Genomic DNA, 18,560 nt, shown 5'->3' on the forward strand with positions numbered 1-18,560 from the left:
TCAACATCTCACAGGGTCACGGATCTAACCCACGTCCTCCCGTGTACCAGGCGAGGTAGTCAACATCTCACAGGGTCACGGATCTAACCCACGACCTCCTGTGTACCAGGCGAGGTAGTCAACATCTCACAGGGTCAGAGATCGAACCCACGACCTCCTGTGTACCAGGCGAGGTAGTCAACATCTCACAGGGTCTGTGATCTAACCCACGACCTCCTGTAGACCAGGCGAGGTAGTCAACATCTCACAGGGTCTGTGATCTAACCCAGGACCTCCTGTGTACCAGGCGAGGTAGTCAACATCTCCCAGTGTCTGTGATAGAACCCACGACCTCCCGTGTACCAGGCGAGGTTGTCAACATCTCACAGTGTCTGTGATCTAACCCACGACCTCCTGTGCACCAGGCGAGGTAGTCAACATCTCACAGTGTCTGTGATCTAACCTACGACCTCCTGTGTACCAGGCGAGGTGGTCAACATCTCACAGGGTCTGTGATCTAACCCACGACCTCCTGTGTACCAGGCGAGATAGTCAACATCTCCCAGGGTCTGTGATCTAACCCACGACCTCCCGTGTACTAGGCGAGGTAGTCAACATCTCACAGTGTCTGTGATCTAACCCACGACCTCCTGTATACTAGGCGAGGTAGTCAACATCTCACAGGATCTGTGATCTAACCCACGACCTCCTGTAGACCAGGCGAGCTAGTCAACATCTCACCGGGTCTGGGATCTAACCCACGACCTCCCGTATCCCAGGCGAGGTAGTCAACATCTCACAGTGTCTGTGATCTAACCCACGACCTCCTGTGCACCAGGCGAGGTAGTCAACATCTCACAGGATCTGTGATCTAACCCACGACCTCCTGTATACTAGGCGAGGTAGTCAACATCTCACAGGATCTGTGATCTAACCCACGACCTCCTGTATACCAGGCGAGGTAGTCAACATCTCACCGGGTCTGGGATCTAACCCACGACCTCCTGTGTACCAGGCGAGGTGGTCAACATCTCACCGGGTCTGGGATCTAACCCACGACCTCCCGTGTACCCGGCGAGGTAGTCAACATCTCACAGGGTCTGTGATCTAACCCACGACCTCCCGTGTACCAGGCGAGGTAGTCAACATCTCACAGAGTCACTTGATCTAACCCACGACCTCCTGTGCACCAGGCGAGGTAGTCAACATCTCACAGGGTCACGGATCTAACCCACGACCTCCTGTAGACCAGGCGAGGTAGTCAACATCTCACAGTGTCTGTGATAGAACCCACGACCTCCTGTGTACCAGGTGATGTAGTCAACATCTCACAGTGGCTGTGATCTAACTCACGACCTCCTGTGTACCAGGCGAGGTAGTCAACATCTCACAGTGTCTGTGATCTAACCCACGACCTCCTGTGCACCAGGCGAGGTAGTCAACATCTCGCAGTGTCTGTGATCTAACCCACGACCTCCTGTGTACCAGGCGAGGTGGTCAACATCTCACAGGGTCTGTGATCTAACCCACGACCTCCTGTGTACCAGGCGAGGTAGTCAACATCTCCCAGGGTCTGTGATCTAACCCACGACCTCCCGTGTACTAGGCGAGGTAGTCAACATCTCACAGTGTCTGTGATCTAACCCACGACCTCCTGTATACCAGGCGAGGTAGTTAACATCTCACAGTGTCTGTGATCTAACCCACGACCTCCTGTGCACCAGGCGAGGTAGTCAACATCTCACAGGATCTGTGATCTAACCCACGACCTCCTGTATACTAGGCGAGGTAGTCAACATCTCACAGGATCTGTGATCTAACCCACGACCTCCTGTAGACCAGGCGAGGTAGTCAACATCTCACCGGGTCTGGGATCTAACCCACGACCTCCTGTGTACCAGGCGAGGTGGTCAACATCTCACCGCGTCTGGGATCTAACCCACGACCTCCTGTAGACCAGGCGAGGTAGTCAACATCTCACCGGGTCAGGGGATGGAACCCACGACCTCCTGTAGACCAGGCGAGGTAGTCATCATCTCACCGGGTCACGGGATGGAACCCACGACCTCCTGTGTACCAGGCGAGGTAGTCAACATCTCACCGGGTCTGTGATCTAACCCACGACCTCCTGTAGACCAGGCGAGGTAGTCAACATCTCACACGGTCTGTGATCTAACCCACGACCTCCTGTGTGTACCAGGCGAGGTAGTCAACATCTCACACGGTCTGTGATCTAACCCACGACCTCCTGTGTACCAGGCGAAGTAGTCAACATCTCACAGTGTCTGTGATCTAACCCACGACCACCTGTGTACCAGGCGAGGTAGTCAACATCTCACAGGGTCACGTGATGGAACCCACGACCTCCTGTAGACCAGGCAAGGTAGTCAACATCTCACAGAGTCACGTGATCTAACCCACGACCTCCTGTAGACCAGGCGAGGTAGTCAACATGTCACCGGGTCTGGGATCTAACCCACGACCTCCTGTAGGCCAGGCGAGGTGGTCAACATCTCACAGGGTCACTTGATCTAACCCACGACCTCCCGTGTACCAGGCGAGGTAGTCAACATCTCACAGGGTCTGTGATAGAACCCACGACCTCCTGTGTACCAGGCGAGGTAGTCAACATCTCACAGTGTCTGTGATAGAACCCACGACCTCCCGTAGACCAGGCGAGGTAGTCAACATCTCACCGGGTCTGGGATCTAACCCACGACCTCCTGTAGACCAGGTGATGTAGTCAACATCTCTAATCAGGACCCACGACCTCCTGTGTACCAGGCGAGGTGGTCAACATCTCCCCTCTCCTCTCCTCCAGGTGAGCTTCTCCTCCCTGGAGGCTCTGGCCTCCGGCGACGACTCGCTGTTGGCCTCCTGCCGTAGTCAACATCTCACCGGGTCTGGGATCTAACCCACGACCTCCTGTAGACCAGGCGAGGTAGTCAACATCTCACCGGGTCACGGGATGGAACCCACGACCTCCTGTAGACCAGGCGAGGTAGTCAACATCTCACCGGGTCACGGGATGGAACCCACGACCTCCTGTGTACCAGGCGAGGTAGTCAACATCTCACCGGGTCTGTGATCTAACCCACGACCTCCTGTAGACCAGGCGAGGTAGTCAACATCTCACAGTGTCTGTGATCTAACCAACGACCTCCTGTGTAGCAGGCGAGGTAGTCAACATCTCACACGGTCTGTGATCTAACCCACGTCCTCCCGTGTACCAGGCGAAGTAGTCAACATCTCACAGTGTCTGTGATCTAACCCACGACCACCTGTGTACCAGGCGAGGTAGTCAACATCTCACAGGGTCACGTGATGGAACCCACGACCTCCTGTAGACCAGGCAAGGTAGTCAACATCTCACCGGGTCTGGGATCTAACCCACGACCTCCTGTAGACCAGGCGAGGTGGTCAACATCTCACAGGGTCACTTGATCTAACCCACGACCTCCCGTGTACCAGGCGAGGTAGTCAACATCTCACAGGGTCAGGGATCTAACCCACGACCTCCCGTGTACCAGGCGAGGTAGTCAACATCTCACAGGGTCTGTGATAGAACCCACGACCTCCTGTAGACCAGGCGAGGTAGTCAACATCTCACCGGGTCTGTGATCGGAACCCACGACCTCCTGTAGTCCAGGCGAGGTGGTCAACATCTCACAGTGTCACGGATCGAACCCATGACCTCCCGTGTACCAGGCGAGGTAGTCAACATCTCACAGGGGCTGTGATAGAACCCACGACCTCCTGTGTACCAGGCGAGGTAGTCAACATCTCACAGTGTCTGTGATCTAACCCACGACCTCCTGTAGACCAGGTGATGTAGTCAACATCTCTGATCAGGACCCAGGACCTCCTGTGTACCAGGCGAGGTAGTCAACATCTCACAGTGTCTGTGATCTAACCCACGACCTCCTGTAGACCAGGTGAGGTAGTCAACATCTCCCCCCCCCTCTCCTCCAGGTGAGCTTCTCCTCCCTGGAGGCTCTGGCCTCCGGCGACGACTCGCTGTTGGCCTCCTGCCGTAGTCAACATCTCACCGGGTCTGGGATCTAACCCACGACCTCCTGTAGACCAGGCGAGGTAGTCAACATCTCACAGTGTCTGTGATAGAACCCAGGACCTCCTGTGCACCAGGCGAGGTAGTCAACATCTCACAGGGTCTGTGATCTAACCCACGACCTCCTGTAGACCAGGCGAGGTAGTCAACATCTCACAGGGTCTGTGATCTAACCCACGACCTCCTGTGTACCAGGCGAGGTAGTCAACATCTCACAGGGTCACTTGATCTAACCCACGACCTCCTGTAGACCAGGCCAGGTAGTCAACATCTCACATGGTCTGTGATCTAACCCACGACCTCCTGTAGACCAGGCGAGGTAGTCAACATCTCACAGGGTCACGGATCGAACCCACGACCTCCCGTGTACCAGGCGAGGTAGTCAACATCTCTAGTCAGAACCCACATAGACCTCCTGTGTACCAGGTGATGTAGTCAACATCTCTAATCAGGACCCACGACCTCCTGTGTACCAGGCGAGGTAGTCAACATCTCACCGGGTCTAGGATTGAACCCACGACCTCCTGTAGACCAATCGAGGTAGTCAACATCTCACAGGGTCTGTGATCTAACCCACGACCTCCTGTGTACCAGGCGAGGTAGTCAACATCTCACAGGGTCTGTGATCTAACCCACGACCTCCTGTAGACCAGGCGAGGTAGTCAACATCTCACAGTGTCTGTGATCTAACCCACGACCTCCTGTGTACCAGGTGATGTATTCAACATCTCCCCTCTCGTCTCCTCCAGGTGAGCTTCTCCTCCCTGGAGGCTCTGGCCTCCGGCGACGACTCGCTGTTGGCCTCCTGCCGTAGTCAACATCTCACAGGGTCTGTGATCTAACCCACGACCTCCTGTAGACCAGGCGAGGTAGTCAACATCTCACAGGGTCTGTGATCTAACCCACGTCCTCCTGTGTACCAGGCGAGGTGGTCAACATCTCCCTCCCCCTCTCCCCTCTCCTCCAGGTGAGCTTCTCCTCCCTGGAGGCTCTGGCCTCCGGCGACGACTCGCTGTTGGCCTCCTGCCGTAGTCAACATCTCACAGGGTCTGTGATAGAACCCACGACCTCCTGTAGACCAGGCGAGGTAGTCAACATCTCACAGGGTCTGTGATCTAACCCACGACCTCCTGTAGACCAGGCGAGGTATTCAACATCTCCCCTCTCCTCTCCTCCAGGTGAGCTTCTCCTGCCTGGAGGCTCTGGCCTCCGGCGACGACTCGCTGTTGGCCTCCTGCCGTAGTCAACATCTCACAGTGTCTGTGATCTAACCCACGTCCTCCTGTAGACCAGGCGAGGTAGTCAACATCTCACAGGGTCTGTGATCTAACCCACGACCTCCTGTGTACCAGGCGAGGTAGTCAACATCTCACAGTGTCTGTGATCTAACCCACGTCCTCCTGTAGACCAGGCGAGGTAGTCAACATCTCACAGGGTCTGTGATCTAACCCACGACCTCCTGTAGACCAGGTGATGTATTCAACATCTCCCCTCTCGTCTCCTCCAGGTGAGCTTCTCCTCCCTGGAGGCTCTGGCCTCCGGCGACGACTCGCTGTTGGCCTCCTGCCGCTTGTCAACATCTCACAGGGTCTGTGATCTAACCCACGACCTCCTGTAGACCAGGCGAGGTAGTCAACATCTCACATGGTCTGTGATCTAACCCACGTCCTCCTGTGTACCAGGCGAGGTAGTCAACATCTCACAGTGTCTGTGATAGAACCCACGTCCTCCCGTGTACCAGGCGAGGTAGTCAACATCTCCTCCCCCTCTCCTCCAGGTGAGCTTCTCCTCCCTGGAGGCTCTGGCCTCCGGCGACGACTCGCTGTTGGCCTCCTGCCGTAGTCAACATCTCACAGGGTCTGTGATCTAACCCACGACCTCCTGTAGACCAGGCGAGGTAGTCAACATCTCACAGGGTCTGTGATCTAACCCACGACCTCCCGTGTACCAGGCGAGGTAGTCAACATCTCCCCTCTCCTCCAGGTGAGCTTCTCCTCCCTGGAGGCTCTGGCCTCCGGCGACGACTCGCTGTTGGCCTCCTGCCGTAGTCAACATCTCACAGGGTCACTTGATCTAACCCACGACCTCCTGTAGACCAGGCGAGGTAGTCAACATCTCACAGGGTCTGTGATCTAACCCACGATCTCCCGTAGACCAGGCGAGGTAGTCAACATCTCACAGTGTCTGTGATCTAACCCACGACCTCCTGTAGACCAGGCGAGGTAGTCAACATCTCACAGGGTCTGGGATCTAACCCACGACCTCCTGTAGACCAGGCGAGGTAGTCAACATCTCACAGGGTCTGGGATCTAACCCACGACCTCCTGTAGACCAGGCGAGGTAGTCAACATCTCCTCCCCCTCTCCTCCAGGTGAGCTTCTCCTCCCTGGAGGCTCTGGCCTCCGGCGACGACTCGCTGTTGGCCTCCTGCCGTAGTCAACATCTCACAGGGTCTGTGATCTAACCCACGACCTCCTGTATACCAGACGAGGTAGTCAACATCTCACAGTGTCTGTGATCTAACCCACGACCTCCTGTAGACCAGGCGACGTAGTCAACATCTCCCCTCTCGTCTCCTCCAGGTGAGCTTCTCCTCCCTGGAGGCTCTGGCCTCCGGCGACGACTCGCTGTTGGCCTCCTGCCGTAGTCAACATCTCACAGGGTCTGTGATCTAACCCACGACCTCCTGTGTACCAGGCGAGGTGGTCAACATCTCACAGGGTCTGTGATCTAACCCACGACCTCCTGTAGACCAGGCGAGGTAGTCAACATCTCACAGTGTCTGTGATCTAACCCACGACCTCCTGTGTACCAGGCGAGGTAGTCAACATCCCCTCTCTCCTCTCCTCCAGGTGAGCTTCTCCTCCCTGGAGGCTCTGGCCTCCGGCGACGACTCGCTGTTGGCCTCCTGCCGCTTGTCACGCTGCGACGTGACCCCCGGGGCCTACGAGGGAGGCCTCAAGACGTGGCAGGGCACCTGGGACCTGCTGGGCCTCATGGCGCAGGGCCGCCTCGGGGGGGGGGAGGGGGGGGAGGAGGGGGAGGAGGAGGGGGGGGAGGGGGGGGAGGAGGAGGAGGGGGGGGAGGAGGTGGAGGAGGAGGTGGAGGAGGAGGGGGAGGAGGGGGAGGAGGAGGAGGAGGAGGGGGAGGAGGATGAGGAGGAGGAGGATGAGGAGGAGGGGGGGGAGGATGAGGAGGAGGATGAGGAGGAGGGGGGGGTGAAGGAGGTGACGGAGGTGAAGGAGAAAGTGACGGAGGAGGGGGTGAAGGAGGTGAAGGGGGTGAAGGAGGAGGGCGTGAAGGGGGTGAAGGGGGTGAATGAGGAGGGGGTGAAGGAGGTGAAGGAGGTGAAGGGGGTGAAGGGGGTGAATGAGGAGGTGGTGAAGGATGAGGGGGAGGTGAAGGAGGTGAAGGGGGTGAAAGGGGTGAATGAGGAGGTGGTGAAGGAGGGAGTGACAGAGGAGGGGGAGGAGGGGGAGTGGGGGGAGGGGGAGATGGAGGAAGTTAAGGAGGGGGTGAAGGAGGTGAAGGAGGGGGTGAAGGAGGTGAAGGAGGGGGTGAAGGAGGGAGTGAAGGAGGAGGGGGTGAATGAGGAGGGGGTGAAGGAGGGAGTGAACGATGAGGGCTTGCGAGAGGAGGGAGTGGAGGAGGAGGAGGAGGAGGCGGTGCGTGTGAGGAGTGTGAAGAGGAGTGTGAAGAGGAGCGTGAAGAGGAGCGTGAAGAGGAGCGTGAAGAGGAGCGTGAGGAGGAGCGTGAGGAGTTTGCGTGGCCTGAGGGTGCTGGACGTGGGCTGTGGATCCGGCCTGCTGGGAATTTTCGCCCTGACCAGAGGACTCGCCCAGTGTGTCCACTTCCTGGTGCGGACACACACAGACACACAGACACACACAGACACACACACACACAGACACACAGACACACACAGACACACACACACACAGACACACACACACACAGACACACACACACAGACACACACACACAGACACACACACACACACAGACACACACTGACACACACAGACACACAGACACACACACACAGACACACACACATACTGACACACACACAGACACACGCACAGACACACACAGGCACACACACACAGAGACACACAGAGACACAACAACAACCGCCATTCGCCACTAAGTGACGGTGACGTCACCACGACGCTTGTGCCAGGCTATGTGCACCTTGAGGCCACGTGAAGTGTCGAACGCCCGCTGGCAGCAGGTCACGGGGCAGACCCAGCAGGTGCCACGGGTCGACTGACTGAGATGACTGAGATGACTGGCTGATGTACCACCTGTGCCCCCTACTGTGCCAACCTGCTGTGCTTTAGCCACCCGGCGCTCCGCTCGTTGTTCTGAGCGTCGCTCCTCCGCCCTCCGTTGTTGTTGGAGGGCGACTGCCTCCAACTGCCCAGTAGCATCCTTCACGAGCCTCCTCCACAGAGGCCGATCTTGACACCGCTGGTACCAGTCATCGGCAAGTCCACTCAGCTCCACGTCCTCCTGTACCACGTCACTCCATCTCTTCTCCAGCCCGTGCCGCGCCCGCTTAGCCCCCTCAATCCGGCCAAACAAAAGCTGTTTCGGCATGCGGTGGCTGGGCATGCGGGCTACATGACCCAGCCATCGCAGCCTTGCCTGCCGGAGGAGCTCACCGATGGGACCCTGCCCAGATCTTTCAAGGATTTGTGAGCTCCTCACACAATCCAGTCTGGTTAAACCCAGGATGGATCGTAGGCAGGCCAGCCTAAATGTTTATAACCGGCGAAGATGTTCCATTAGGGGGGTCCACGTTTCGCAAGCGTAGAGAAGGGAGGGAATGACCGTGGCCGAGAAGACCTGAAGCTTAGTGCGGAGCGACAGACCAGGTAGCTTCCACACAGTGTTACGCAACCGATGAAAAGATATTGCTGCTCGACTGATTCGGAGTGAGACCTCTGCTGTTAAACTGGAGCCAGTCATAAGCACACTGCCCAGGTATGGGAAACTCCACTCTCTCCACAACTGCCCCATCACCGATTGGGAGTTGTGGGGGTGGAGTGTCCGATGGTACAAAATACCCAGGCAGGTGCTTAGTTTTGGTGGGGCTGATGGTAAGGCCCCACCTCTTAGTGGCATGCTCCAGTCTCAGCAGCAGCGTCTCCAACTCATCCTCTGACTGAGCAGCTATTACCAAATCATCAGCATACATAACGTGGTTGAGCAATAGGGAGCCATCCCTTGACCGCACCCGGGCATCGATTAGCCTCCCATTATATCTGTACCATATGGAGATTCCCCCGGTACAGCTATTGAAGACTTCACGAACTACATGGTCAAAAGAGATGTTAAATTATGCGGGAGCCAGAGGACATCCCTGTCGCACCCCAAGGTGTACAGGGAATGGCTCTGACTCCCGGCCACGTAGTTTTACCCAGGCCCGCTCACCATCATGAAGGTCCTTAATGATCGTGAGCAGAGGGTCAGGTACTCCAAAAGCACGAAGAACGACCCAGAGCCCAGGCCTACTGATGGTATCATAGGCCTTGACCAGGTCAATAAAGCAGAGATGTAGGTCTTGTTGGAATTCCCTACACCTCTGCTGTAGCAGACGGACAGAAAATATGGCATCTGTGCAGGACCGCCCTTTCCTGAAACCGCATTGGGGCTCCGCAAGCCTCTCCTCAGCGTGCCTGGCAAGGCGATGCTGAATAATCCTTGCCAGGACCTTTCCCGGCACACTGAGGAGTGAGATGCCCCTGTAGTTGTTACAGTCTGTGCGGTCCCCCTTCTTAAAAAGGGGGACCACCAGGGCATCCTTCCAATCCTGCGGAACCCGTCCAGTGGTCCAGACTGTTGTTATGATGTCATATAGGGCAGTCTGTGCACAAACGCCACCCTCCCTCAGCATTTCGCTTGGGAGATCATCTCTGCCCGGTGCCTTTCCTGGTCTCAGACTCTGGATCACCTTCAATACTTCCTCAGCAGATGGCACCTCAGCCAGTCACTCACAGGGGGTGACTTCCTCCAATATTTGAGGCACCGCAGCCTCAGCAGGGTCATCCTCACTTTGTGCCTCGATGTTTTCCTGGCTGAGGGATTTTCCCTCCCCCAGGACCTCACAGAAATGCTCAGCAAATCTGCGAACCTGTTCCTGGGGGTCAGAGATTGGATCACCGTTTTTTCCCCTAATGATGGTAATAGGTGTGGTGCTGCAGGTTACTTTTTTGATGGAGTTAAATAGAGATTTGTGATCGCGGGCCACTGAGGCAGACTCCATCTCCTCAGCAACCCGCGACCACCACCCATCCTTGCAGCGCCTCACGGCTCTCCGAACCTCCAAGCGAAGGCTGCGGTAAGCCTCCTCTGACATTGGATTCTGTAGCTGATGACAGTGGGCCTGTCGCTTTTTCTCAACTATCCTGAACACCTCCTCTGTCAGCCAGGGTGTCTGGGGAGGTCTAGACTGTGTACCCAAAGCAGCCATTGCAGCTGCATGAGTCACAGTCCTAAACCTCGCCCATTTACCCTCGACATCAGGAGGAGTGGGGGACGATGCCAACCCCAGCCGCAAGCGATGATGAAATTCTCGCTTGCAACTTTCATCAGATATCTGAGACCAGGCCACTTTAGGTTGGAATGGGGTCCTGGGTGTACACCCACCACTGGAGTGGAAGAATGGCAGGCGCATCTTACAGATGACTAGTCGATGGCCAGAGGGCAGATCAGCTCCACGGTAGGTCCTGGTGTCAAGCACATGGGCTCGCATCGGCTGGTCCGTCACTATGTAGTCCAGCAGATGTTCTTGCTTGGACCCGGCATGCATCCATGATGTGTGGAATGCGCCGATGCCGGAACAGCGTGTTGGTAATTACAAGCCCATGGGCTGCACAAAAATGTAGCAGCCTCCTTCCGTTGTTATTGAGCTGATCTGGCCCATGCCTTCCAATCACTCCAGACCCGGTACCAGCATCATGACCAACTCGGGCATTGAAGTCACCCAACATGATGACTCTATCCCGAGGGGCCACTTTAGCCAGCACCTGTGACAGGAGGTCATAGAAGGCATCTGACTCATCGGCTTTGTTTGCATCCCTCCACGGATGTTCGTCTTTGGTGGGGGCATAAGTAACCACGACCACCACTCCCCGCTTCCGGTTGATGGGAAGGCGAGCCCAAAGTAGCCTAGGGCTTACAGCTTCCCACACCTCACCGCCACGCTCCCACGCCCCCTTCATTATTTTGTTCAAAAGAAGACCCACACCCTGTTGTTTGGCAGACTGCTGCCCCGAGTAGAGGACTGTCCACCCCTCATGGTGGCAGGATCCAGAACCGGTCCACCGGACCTCCTGAAGACCGCAGAGATCCAGGCGGTACCGGTCCAGCTCCCGACAGAGGAGTGGCAGCCTCTCCTCCGCAGTGAGCGTTCGAACATTCCACGTGGCCACACGAAGTGGCTTTTCGTTGTTTCTGGAGGAGCCCCGAGGGTAGAGATTCAATCTCCTGGCTCCGCCAATTGGGGTTTGGCCAGGAGATGTCATAGACGCCTGGCCCCCCGGGGCCTCCGGCACAAGCTTATTAGTTACATATATCAGTTTAACTCGTGGTTTAGTGGTAATTAATTGAAGGTGGAGGGGGTACCAGCCCCTCGCACCCATCCAGAGCCCCCGTTTAGCCACTGTGGTGGACACAGACGCCATGAGGGGAGGAGCCAATCGGAATTGGCCCTCCCCCCACAGCATTGTCCACGACAGAGTTGCCCATCCGGCACCGCGAGGAGGTAGGGGGTTGTTTTGGCAGACTAGTCACACACACACACTTACACACAGACACAGACACACACAGACACACAGACACAGTCACACACACAGACACACACAGACACACACAGACACACACACAGACACACACAGACACACAGACACAGTCACACACACAGACACATACACACACAGACACACAGACACACAGACACACAGACACAAACACACACAGACACACACACACAGAGACACATAGACACACACACACAGAGACACACAGACACACACACACAGACACACACAGACACACACAGACACATACACATACAGACACACACACAGACACACACTGACACACACAGACACAGAGACACACAGACATACACACACACTTACACACACACACACAGACACACACACACAGACACACACACAGACACACACACAGACACACACACAGACACACACAGACACACAGACTCAGTCACACACACAGACACATACACACACAGACACACAGACACACAGACACACAGACACAAACACACACAGACACACACACACAGAGACACATAGACACACACACACAGACACACACACAGACACACACACAGACACACACACACAGAGACACACACACACAGACACACACACACACACAGACACACACACAGACACAGACACACACAGATACACAGACACAGTCACACACACACAGACACACACAGACACACACACAGACACACACACAGACACACACAGACATATACACACAGACATATACACACAGACACACACACAGACACACACACAGACACACACACAGACACACACACAGACACACACACAGACACACACAGACACACAGACACACGCACACACACAGACACACAGACACACACACAGACACAAAGACACACACAAACAGACACACAGACACACACACAGACACACACACAGACATACACACACACTTACACACACACAGACACACACACACAGACACAACAACAACAACAACAACAACCGCCATTCGCCACTAAGTGGCGGTGACGTCACCACGACGCTTGTGCCAGGCTATGTGCACCCTGAGGCCACGTGAAGTGTCGAACGCCCGCTGGCAGGAGGTCACGGGGCAGACCCAGGTGCCACGGGTCGACTGACTGAGATGACTGGCTGATGCACCACCTGTGCCCCCTACTGTGCCAACCTGCTGTGCTTTAGCCACCCGGCGCTCCGCTCGCTGTTGTGAGCGTCGCTCCTCCGCCCTCCGTTGTTGTTGGAGGGCGACTGCCTCCAACTGCCCAGTAGCATCCTTCACGAGCCTCCTCCACAGAGGCCGATCTTGACACCGCTGGTACCAGTCATCGGCAAGTCCACTCAGCTCCACGTCCTCCTGTACCACATCACTCCATCTCTTCTCTAGCCCGTGCCGCGCCCGCTTAGCCCCCTCAATCCGGCCAAACCAAAGCTGTTTCGGCATGCGGTGGCTGGGCATGCGGGCTACATGACCCAGCCATCGCAGCCTTGCCTGCCGGAGGAGCTCACCGATGGGACCCTGCCCAGATCTTTCAAGGATTTGTGAGCTCCTCACACAATCCAGTCTGGTTAAACCCAGGATGGATCGTAGGCAGGTCAGCCTAAATGTTTCTAACCGGCGAAGATGTTCCATTAGGGGGGTCCACGTTTCGCAAGCGTAGAGAAGGGAGGGAATGACCGTGGCCGATAAGACCTGAAGCTTAGTGCGGAGCGACAGACCAGGTAGCTTCCACACAGCGTTACGCAACCGATGAAAAGATATTGCCGCTCGACTGATTCGGAGTGAGACCTCTGCTGTTAAACTGGAGCCAGTCATAAGCACACTGCCCAGGTATGGGAAACTCTCCACTCTCTCCACAACTGCCCCATCACCGATTGGGAGTTGTGGGGGTGGAGTGTCCGATGGTACAAAATACCCAGGCAGGTGCTTAGTTTTGGTGGGGCTGATGGTAAGGCCCCACCTCTTAGTGGCACGCTCCAGTCTCAGCAGCAGCGTCTCCAACTCCTCCTCTGACTGAGCAGCTATTACCAAGTCATCAGCATACATAACGTGGTTGAGCAATAGGGAGCCATCCCTTGACCGCACCCGGGCATCGATTAGCCTCCCATTATATCTGTACCATATGGAGATTCCCCCGGTACAGCTATTGAAGGCTTCACGAACTACGTGGTCAAAATAGATGTTAAATAATGTGGGAGCCAGAGGACATCCCTGTCGCACCCCAAGGTGTACAGGGAATGGCTCTGACTCCCGGCCACGTAGTTTTACCCGGGCCCGCTCACCATCATGAAGGTCCTTAATGATCGTGAGCAGAGGGTCAGGTACTCCAAAAGCACGAAGAACGACCCAGAGCCCAGGCCTACTGATGGTATCATAGGCCTTGACCAGGTCAATAAAGCAGAGATGTAGGTCTTGTTGGAATTCCCTACACCTCTGCTGTAGCAGACGGACAGAAAATATGGCATCTGTGCAGGACCGCCCTTTCCTGAAACCGCATTGGGGCTCCGCAAGCCTCTCCTCAGCGTGCCTGGCAAGGCGATGCTGAATAATCCTTGCCAGGACCTTTCCCGGCACACTGAGGAGTGAGATGCCCCTGTAGTTGTTACAGTCTGTGCGGTCCCCCTTCTTAAAAAGGGGGACCACCAGGGCATCCTTCCAATCCTGCGGAACCCGTCCAGTGGTCCAGACTGTTGTTATGATGTCATATAGGGCAGTCTGTGCACAAACGCCACCCTCCCTCAGCATTTCGCTTGGGAGATCATCTCTGCCCGCTGCCTTTCCTGGTCTCAGACTCCGGATCGCCTTCAATACTTCCTCAGCAGATGGCACCTCAGCCAGCCACTCACAGGGGGTGACTTCATCCAATATTTGAGGCACCGCAGCCTCAGCAGGGTCATCCTCACTTTGTGCCACGATGTTTTCCTGGCTGTGGGATTTTCCCTCCCCCAGGACCTCACAGAAATGCTCAGCAAATCTGCGAACCTGTTCCTGGGGGTCGGAAATTGGATCACCGTTTTTTCCCCTAATGATGGTAATAGGTGTGGCGCTGCAGGTTACTTTTTTGATGGAGTTAAATAGCGATTTGTGATCACGGGCCACTGAGGCAGACCCCATCTCCTCAGCAACCCGCGACCACCACCCATCCTTGCAGCGCCTCACGGCTCTCCGAACCTCCGAGCGAAGGCTGCGGTAAGCCTCCTCATTCTCTGACGTGGGATTCTGTAGCCGATGACAGTGGGCCTGTCGCTTTTTCTCAACCATCCCGAACAACTCCTCTGTCATCCAGGGTGTCTGGGGAGGTCTGGACCGCGTACCCAAAGCAGCCATTGCAGCTGCATAAGTCACAGTCCTAAACCTCGCCCATTTACCCTCGACATCAGGAGGAGTCGGGGACGATGCCAATCCCAGCCGCAAGCGATGATGAAATTCTCGCTTGCAACTTTCATCAGATAACTGAGACCAGGCCACTTTAGGTTGGAATGGGGTCCTGGGTGTACACCCACCACCGGAGTGGAAGAATGGCAGGCGCATCTTACAGATTACTAGTCGATGGTCAGAGGGCAGATCAGCTCCACGGTAGGTCCTGGTGTCAAGGACATGGGCTCGCATTCGCTGGTCCGTCACTATGTAGTCCAGCAGATGTTCTTGCTTGGACCCGGCATGCATCCATGATGTTGTGTGGATGCGCCGATGCCGGAACAGCGTGTTGGTAATTACAAGCCCATGGGCTGCACAAAAATCTAGCAGCCTCCTACCGTTGTTATTGAGCTGATCTGGCCCATGCCCTCCAATCACTCCAGACCAGGTGCCAGTATCATGACCAACTCGGGCATTGAAGTCACCCAACATGATGACTCTATCCCGAGGGGCCACTTTAGCCAGCACCTGTGACAGGAGGTCATAGAAGGCATCTGACTCATCGGCTTTGCCTGCATCCCTCCACGGATGTTCATCTTCGGTGGGGGCATAAGTAACCACGACCACCATTCCTCGCCTCCGGTTGATGGGAAGGCGAGCCCAAAGTAGCCTGGGGCTTACAGCTTCCCACACCTCACCGCCACGCTCCCACGCCCCCTTCATTCTTTTGTTCAAAAGAAGACCCACACCCTGTTGTTTGGCAGTCTGCTGCCCCGAGTAGAGGACTGTCCACCCCTCATGGTGGCAGGAGCCAGAGCCGGTCCACCGGACCTCCTGAATGCCGCATAGATCCAGGCGGTACCGGTCCAGCTCCCGACAGAGGAGTGGCAGCCTCTCCTCTGCAGTGAGCGTTCGAACATTCCACGTGGCCACCCGTAGTGGCTTTTCGTTGTTTCTGGAGTAGCCCCGAGGGTAGGTATTCAATCTCCTGGCTCCGCCAATTGGGGTTTGGCCAGGAGACGTCATAGACGCCTGGCCCCCCGGGGCCTCCGGCACAAGCTTAGTTGTTACATATTTCACTTTAATTCGTGGTTTAGTGGTAATTAATTGAAGGTGGAGGGGTTACCAGCCCCTCGCACCCGTCCAGAGCCCCCGTTTAGCCCCTGTGGTGGACACATATGCCATGAGGGGAGGAGCCAATCAAAATTGGAACTCCCCCCACAGCACTGTCCACGACAGAGTTGCCCGTCCGGCACCGCGAGGAGGTAGGGGGTTGTTTTGCCGGACACACACAGACACACACACAGACACACACACACACAGACACACACACACACCCAGACACACACAGTCACACACACAGACACATACACACACAGACACACAGACACAAACACACACAGACACACACACACAGAGACACATAGACACACACACACAGAGACACACAGACACACACACACAGACACACACAGACACACACAGACACATACACATACAGACACACACACAGACACACACTGACACACACAGACACAGAGACACACAGACATACACACACACTTACACACACACACACACAGAGACACATAGACACACACACACAGACACACACAGACACACACACACAGACACACACACAGACACACACACACAGACACACACACACAGACACAGACACACACAGACACACACACACAGACACACACAGACACACAGACACAGTCACACACACACACTTACACACACACAGACACACACACACACACAGACACACAGACACACACTGACACTCACCCCCCCACTCACTCACCCCCACCCCCACCCTCGTCAGGACTACAACGAGGAGGTGCTGCGTGACGTCACCATGCCCAACGTTCTGCTGAACGTCGTGGGGACGTCGCCCGCACGGCGGCGGCGGCGGAGCCGGCACGGCACGCAGACACAGGCGCCCAGCAGTGGCAAGAGGCGGTGCCGTGGTGCTGGTGGTGGAGGTGGTGGTGGAGGTGGCGATGGTGGTGGTGGTGGTGGAGGTCAACGTGGTGCTGGTGGTGGTGGTGGTGGTGGTCAAAGTGGTGGTGGTGGTGGGGTTGACCGTGGTGGTGGTGATGGTGGTGGTCACTGTGATGGTGGTGGTGGTGGTGGTGGCGTTGACCGTGGTGGTGGTGATGGTGGTGGTCACTGTGATGGTGGTGGTGGTGGTGGTGGGGGTGACCGTGGTGGTGGTGGTGGTCACTGTGATGGTGGTGGTGGTGGGGGTGGTGGTGGTGGTGACGGTGGTGGTGGTGGTGATGGTGGAGGTGTTGGTGGTGGTGATGGTGGTGGTGGTGGTGGTCAACGTGGTGGTGGTGCTGGTGGTGATGGTGGTGGTGGTGGTGGTGGTCAACGTGGTGGTGGTCAAAGTGGTGGTGGTGGTGGTGGTGGGGGTGACCGTGGTGGTGGTGATGGTGGTGTTGGTGGTGGTCACTGTGATGATGGTGGTGGTGGTGATGATGGTGGTCACTGTGATGGTGGTGGTGGTGGGGGTGGTGGTGCTGGTGGTGATGGTGGTGGTGGTGGTGGTGATGGTGGTGGTGGTGGTGGCGGTGGTGCTGGTAGTGGTGGTGGTGCTGGTGGTGGTGATGGTGGTCACTGTGATGGTGATGGCGACCACGGCGACCGTCCGCCTCCCTCCGACCTCCTGGGCCGCTGCCGCTTCTTTGCGGGCGACTGGTCGGCCGTGGGGCGGGCGCTGGGCGCCGCGGGCCTCCGCTACGACGTGGCCCTCTCGTCCGAGGGCTGCTACCGGGCCGGCTCGCTGGGCCGCCTGCACGAGCTGCTTGCCGCACTGCTGAGGCCGAGGCCGACACCGACACCGACACCGAGGCCGCCGAGGACGCCGACACCGACAAGGCCGCCGAGGCCGCCGAGGCCGAGGCCCGGCGGACGGGCCTACGTGGCCGGCAAGCGGCACTACTTCGGCGTGGGCGGCGGCACCGGGGCCCTGCGGAGGCACGCCGAGGGGCTCGGGGAGATGGGGACACGCGTCGTGTGGACTAGCGGCGACGGTGGACTACTTAGAGAGGTGCTGGAGATGTGGCCGCTGGTGAAACAATGATGATGATGTGGCTGGAGTGAGATGATGTGAGATGATGATGATGATGTGATGGTGAGATGATGATGATGTGGTGGTGGTGAGATGATGATGATGTGGTGGTGGTGAGATGATGATGATGATGTGGTATGATGATGATGTGGCTGGAGTGAGGGGCTCGGAGAGATGGGGACACGCGTCGTGTGGACTAGCGGCGACGGTGGACTACTTAGAGAGGTGCTGGAGATGTGGCCGCTGGTGAGATGATGATGATGATGATGATGTGGT

At 56.5% G+C, this 18,560-nt stretch overlaps 1 protein-coding gene and 1 long non-coding RNA gene across 2 annotated transcripts in view; one reads left to right on the plus strand and one right to left on the minus strand.

Annotated features, from left to right (window-relative positions):
* LOC142907753 (uncharacterized) overlaps window positions 1–18,238 on the plus strand; it is a 54,054-nt gene extending 35,816 nt beyond the window's left edge. The window contains exons 4-7 of the mRNA XM_076057491.1: window positions 6,901–7,137; window positions 7,591–7,905; window positions 17,034–17,271; window positions 17,976–18,238. Of these exons, the coding sequence (XP_075913606.1) occupies window positions 6,901–7,137; window positions 7,591–7,905; window positions 17,034–17,271; window positions 17,976–18,238 (1,053 nt within the window). The remainder of the gene's footprint in view (window positions 1–6,900; window positions 7,138–7,590; window positions 7,906–17,033; window positions 17,272–17,975) is intronic.
* On the minus strand, window positions 2,176–4,106 carry LOC142907744 (uncharacterized). The gene is made up of 3 exons (XR_012931249.1): window positions 4,088–4,106; window positions 2,750–2,784; window positions 2,176–2,224 (listed from the first exon to the last, which is right to left on the minus strand). It is a non-coding gene; the product is annotated as an uncharacterized LOC142907744 (long non-coding RNA).
* Window positions 18,239–18,560: the final 322 nt, after the last annotated feature.

The sequence above is a fragment of the Petromyzon marinus genome, chromosome 82, assembly GCF_048934315.1.
Source record: "Petromyzon marinus isolate PM22_M1 ecotype Great Lakes invasive population chromosome 82, UKy_Petmar_22M1.pri1.0, whole genome shotgun sequence".
NCBI lineage: Eukaryota > Metazoa > Chordata > Hyperoartia > Petromyzontiformes > Petromyzontidae > Petromyzon > Petromyzon marinus.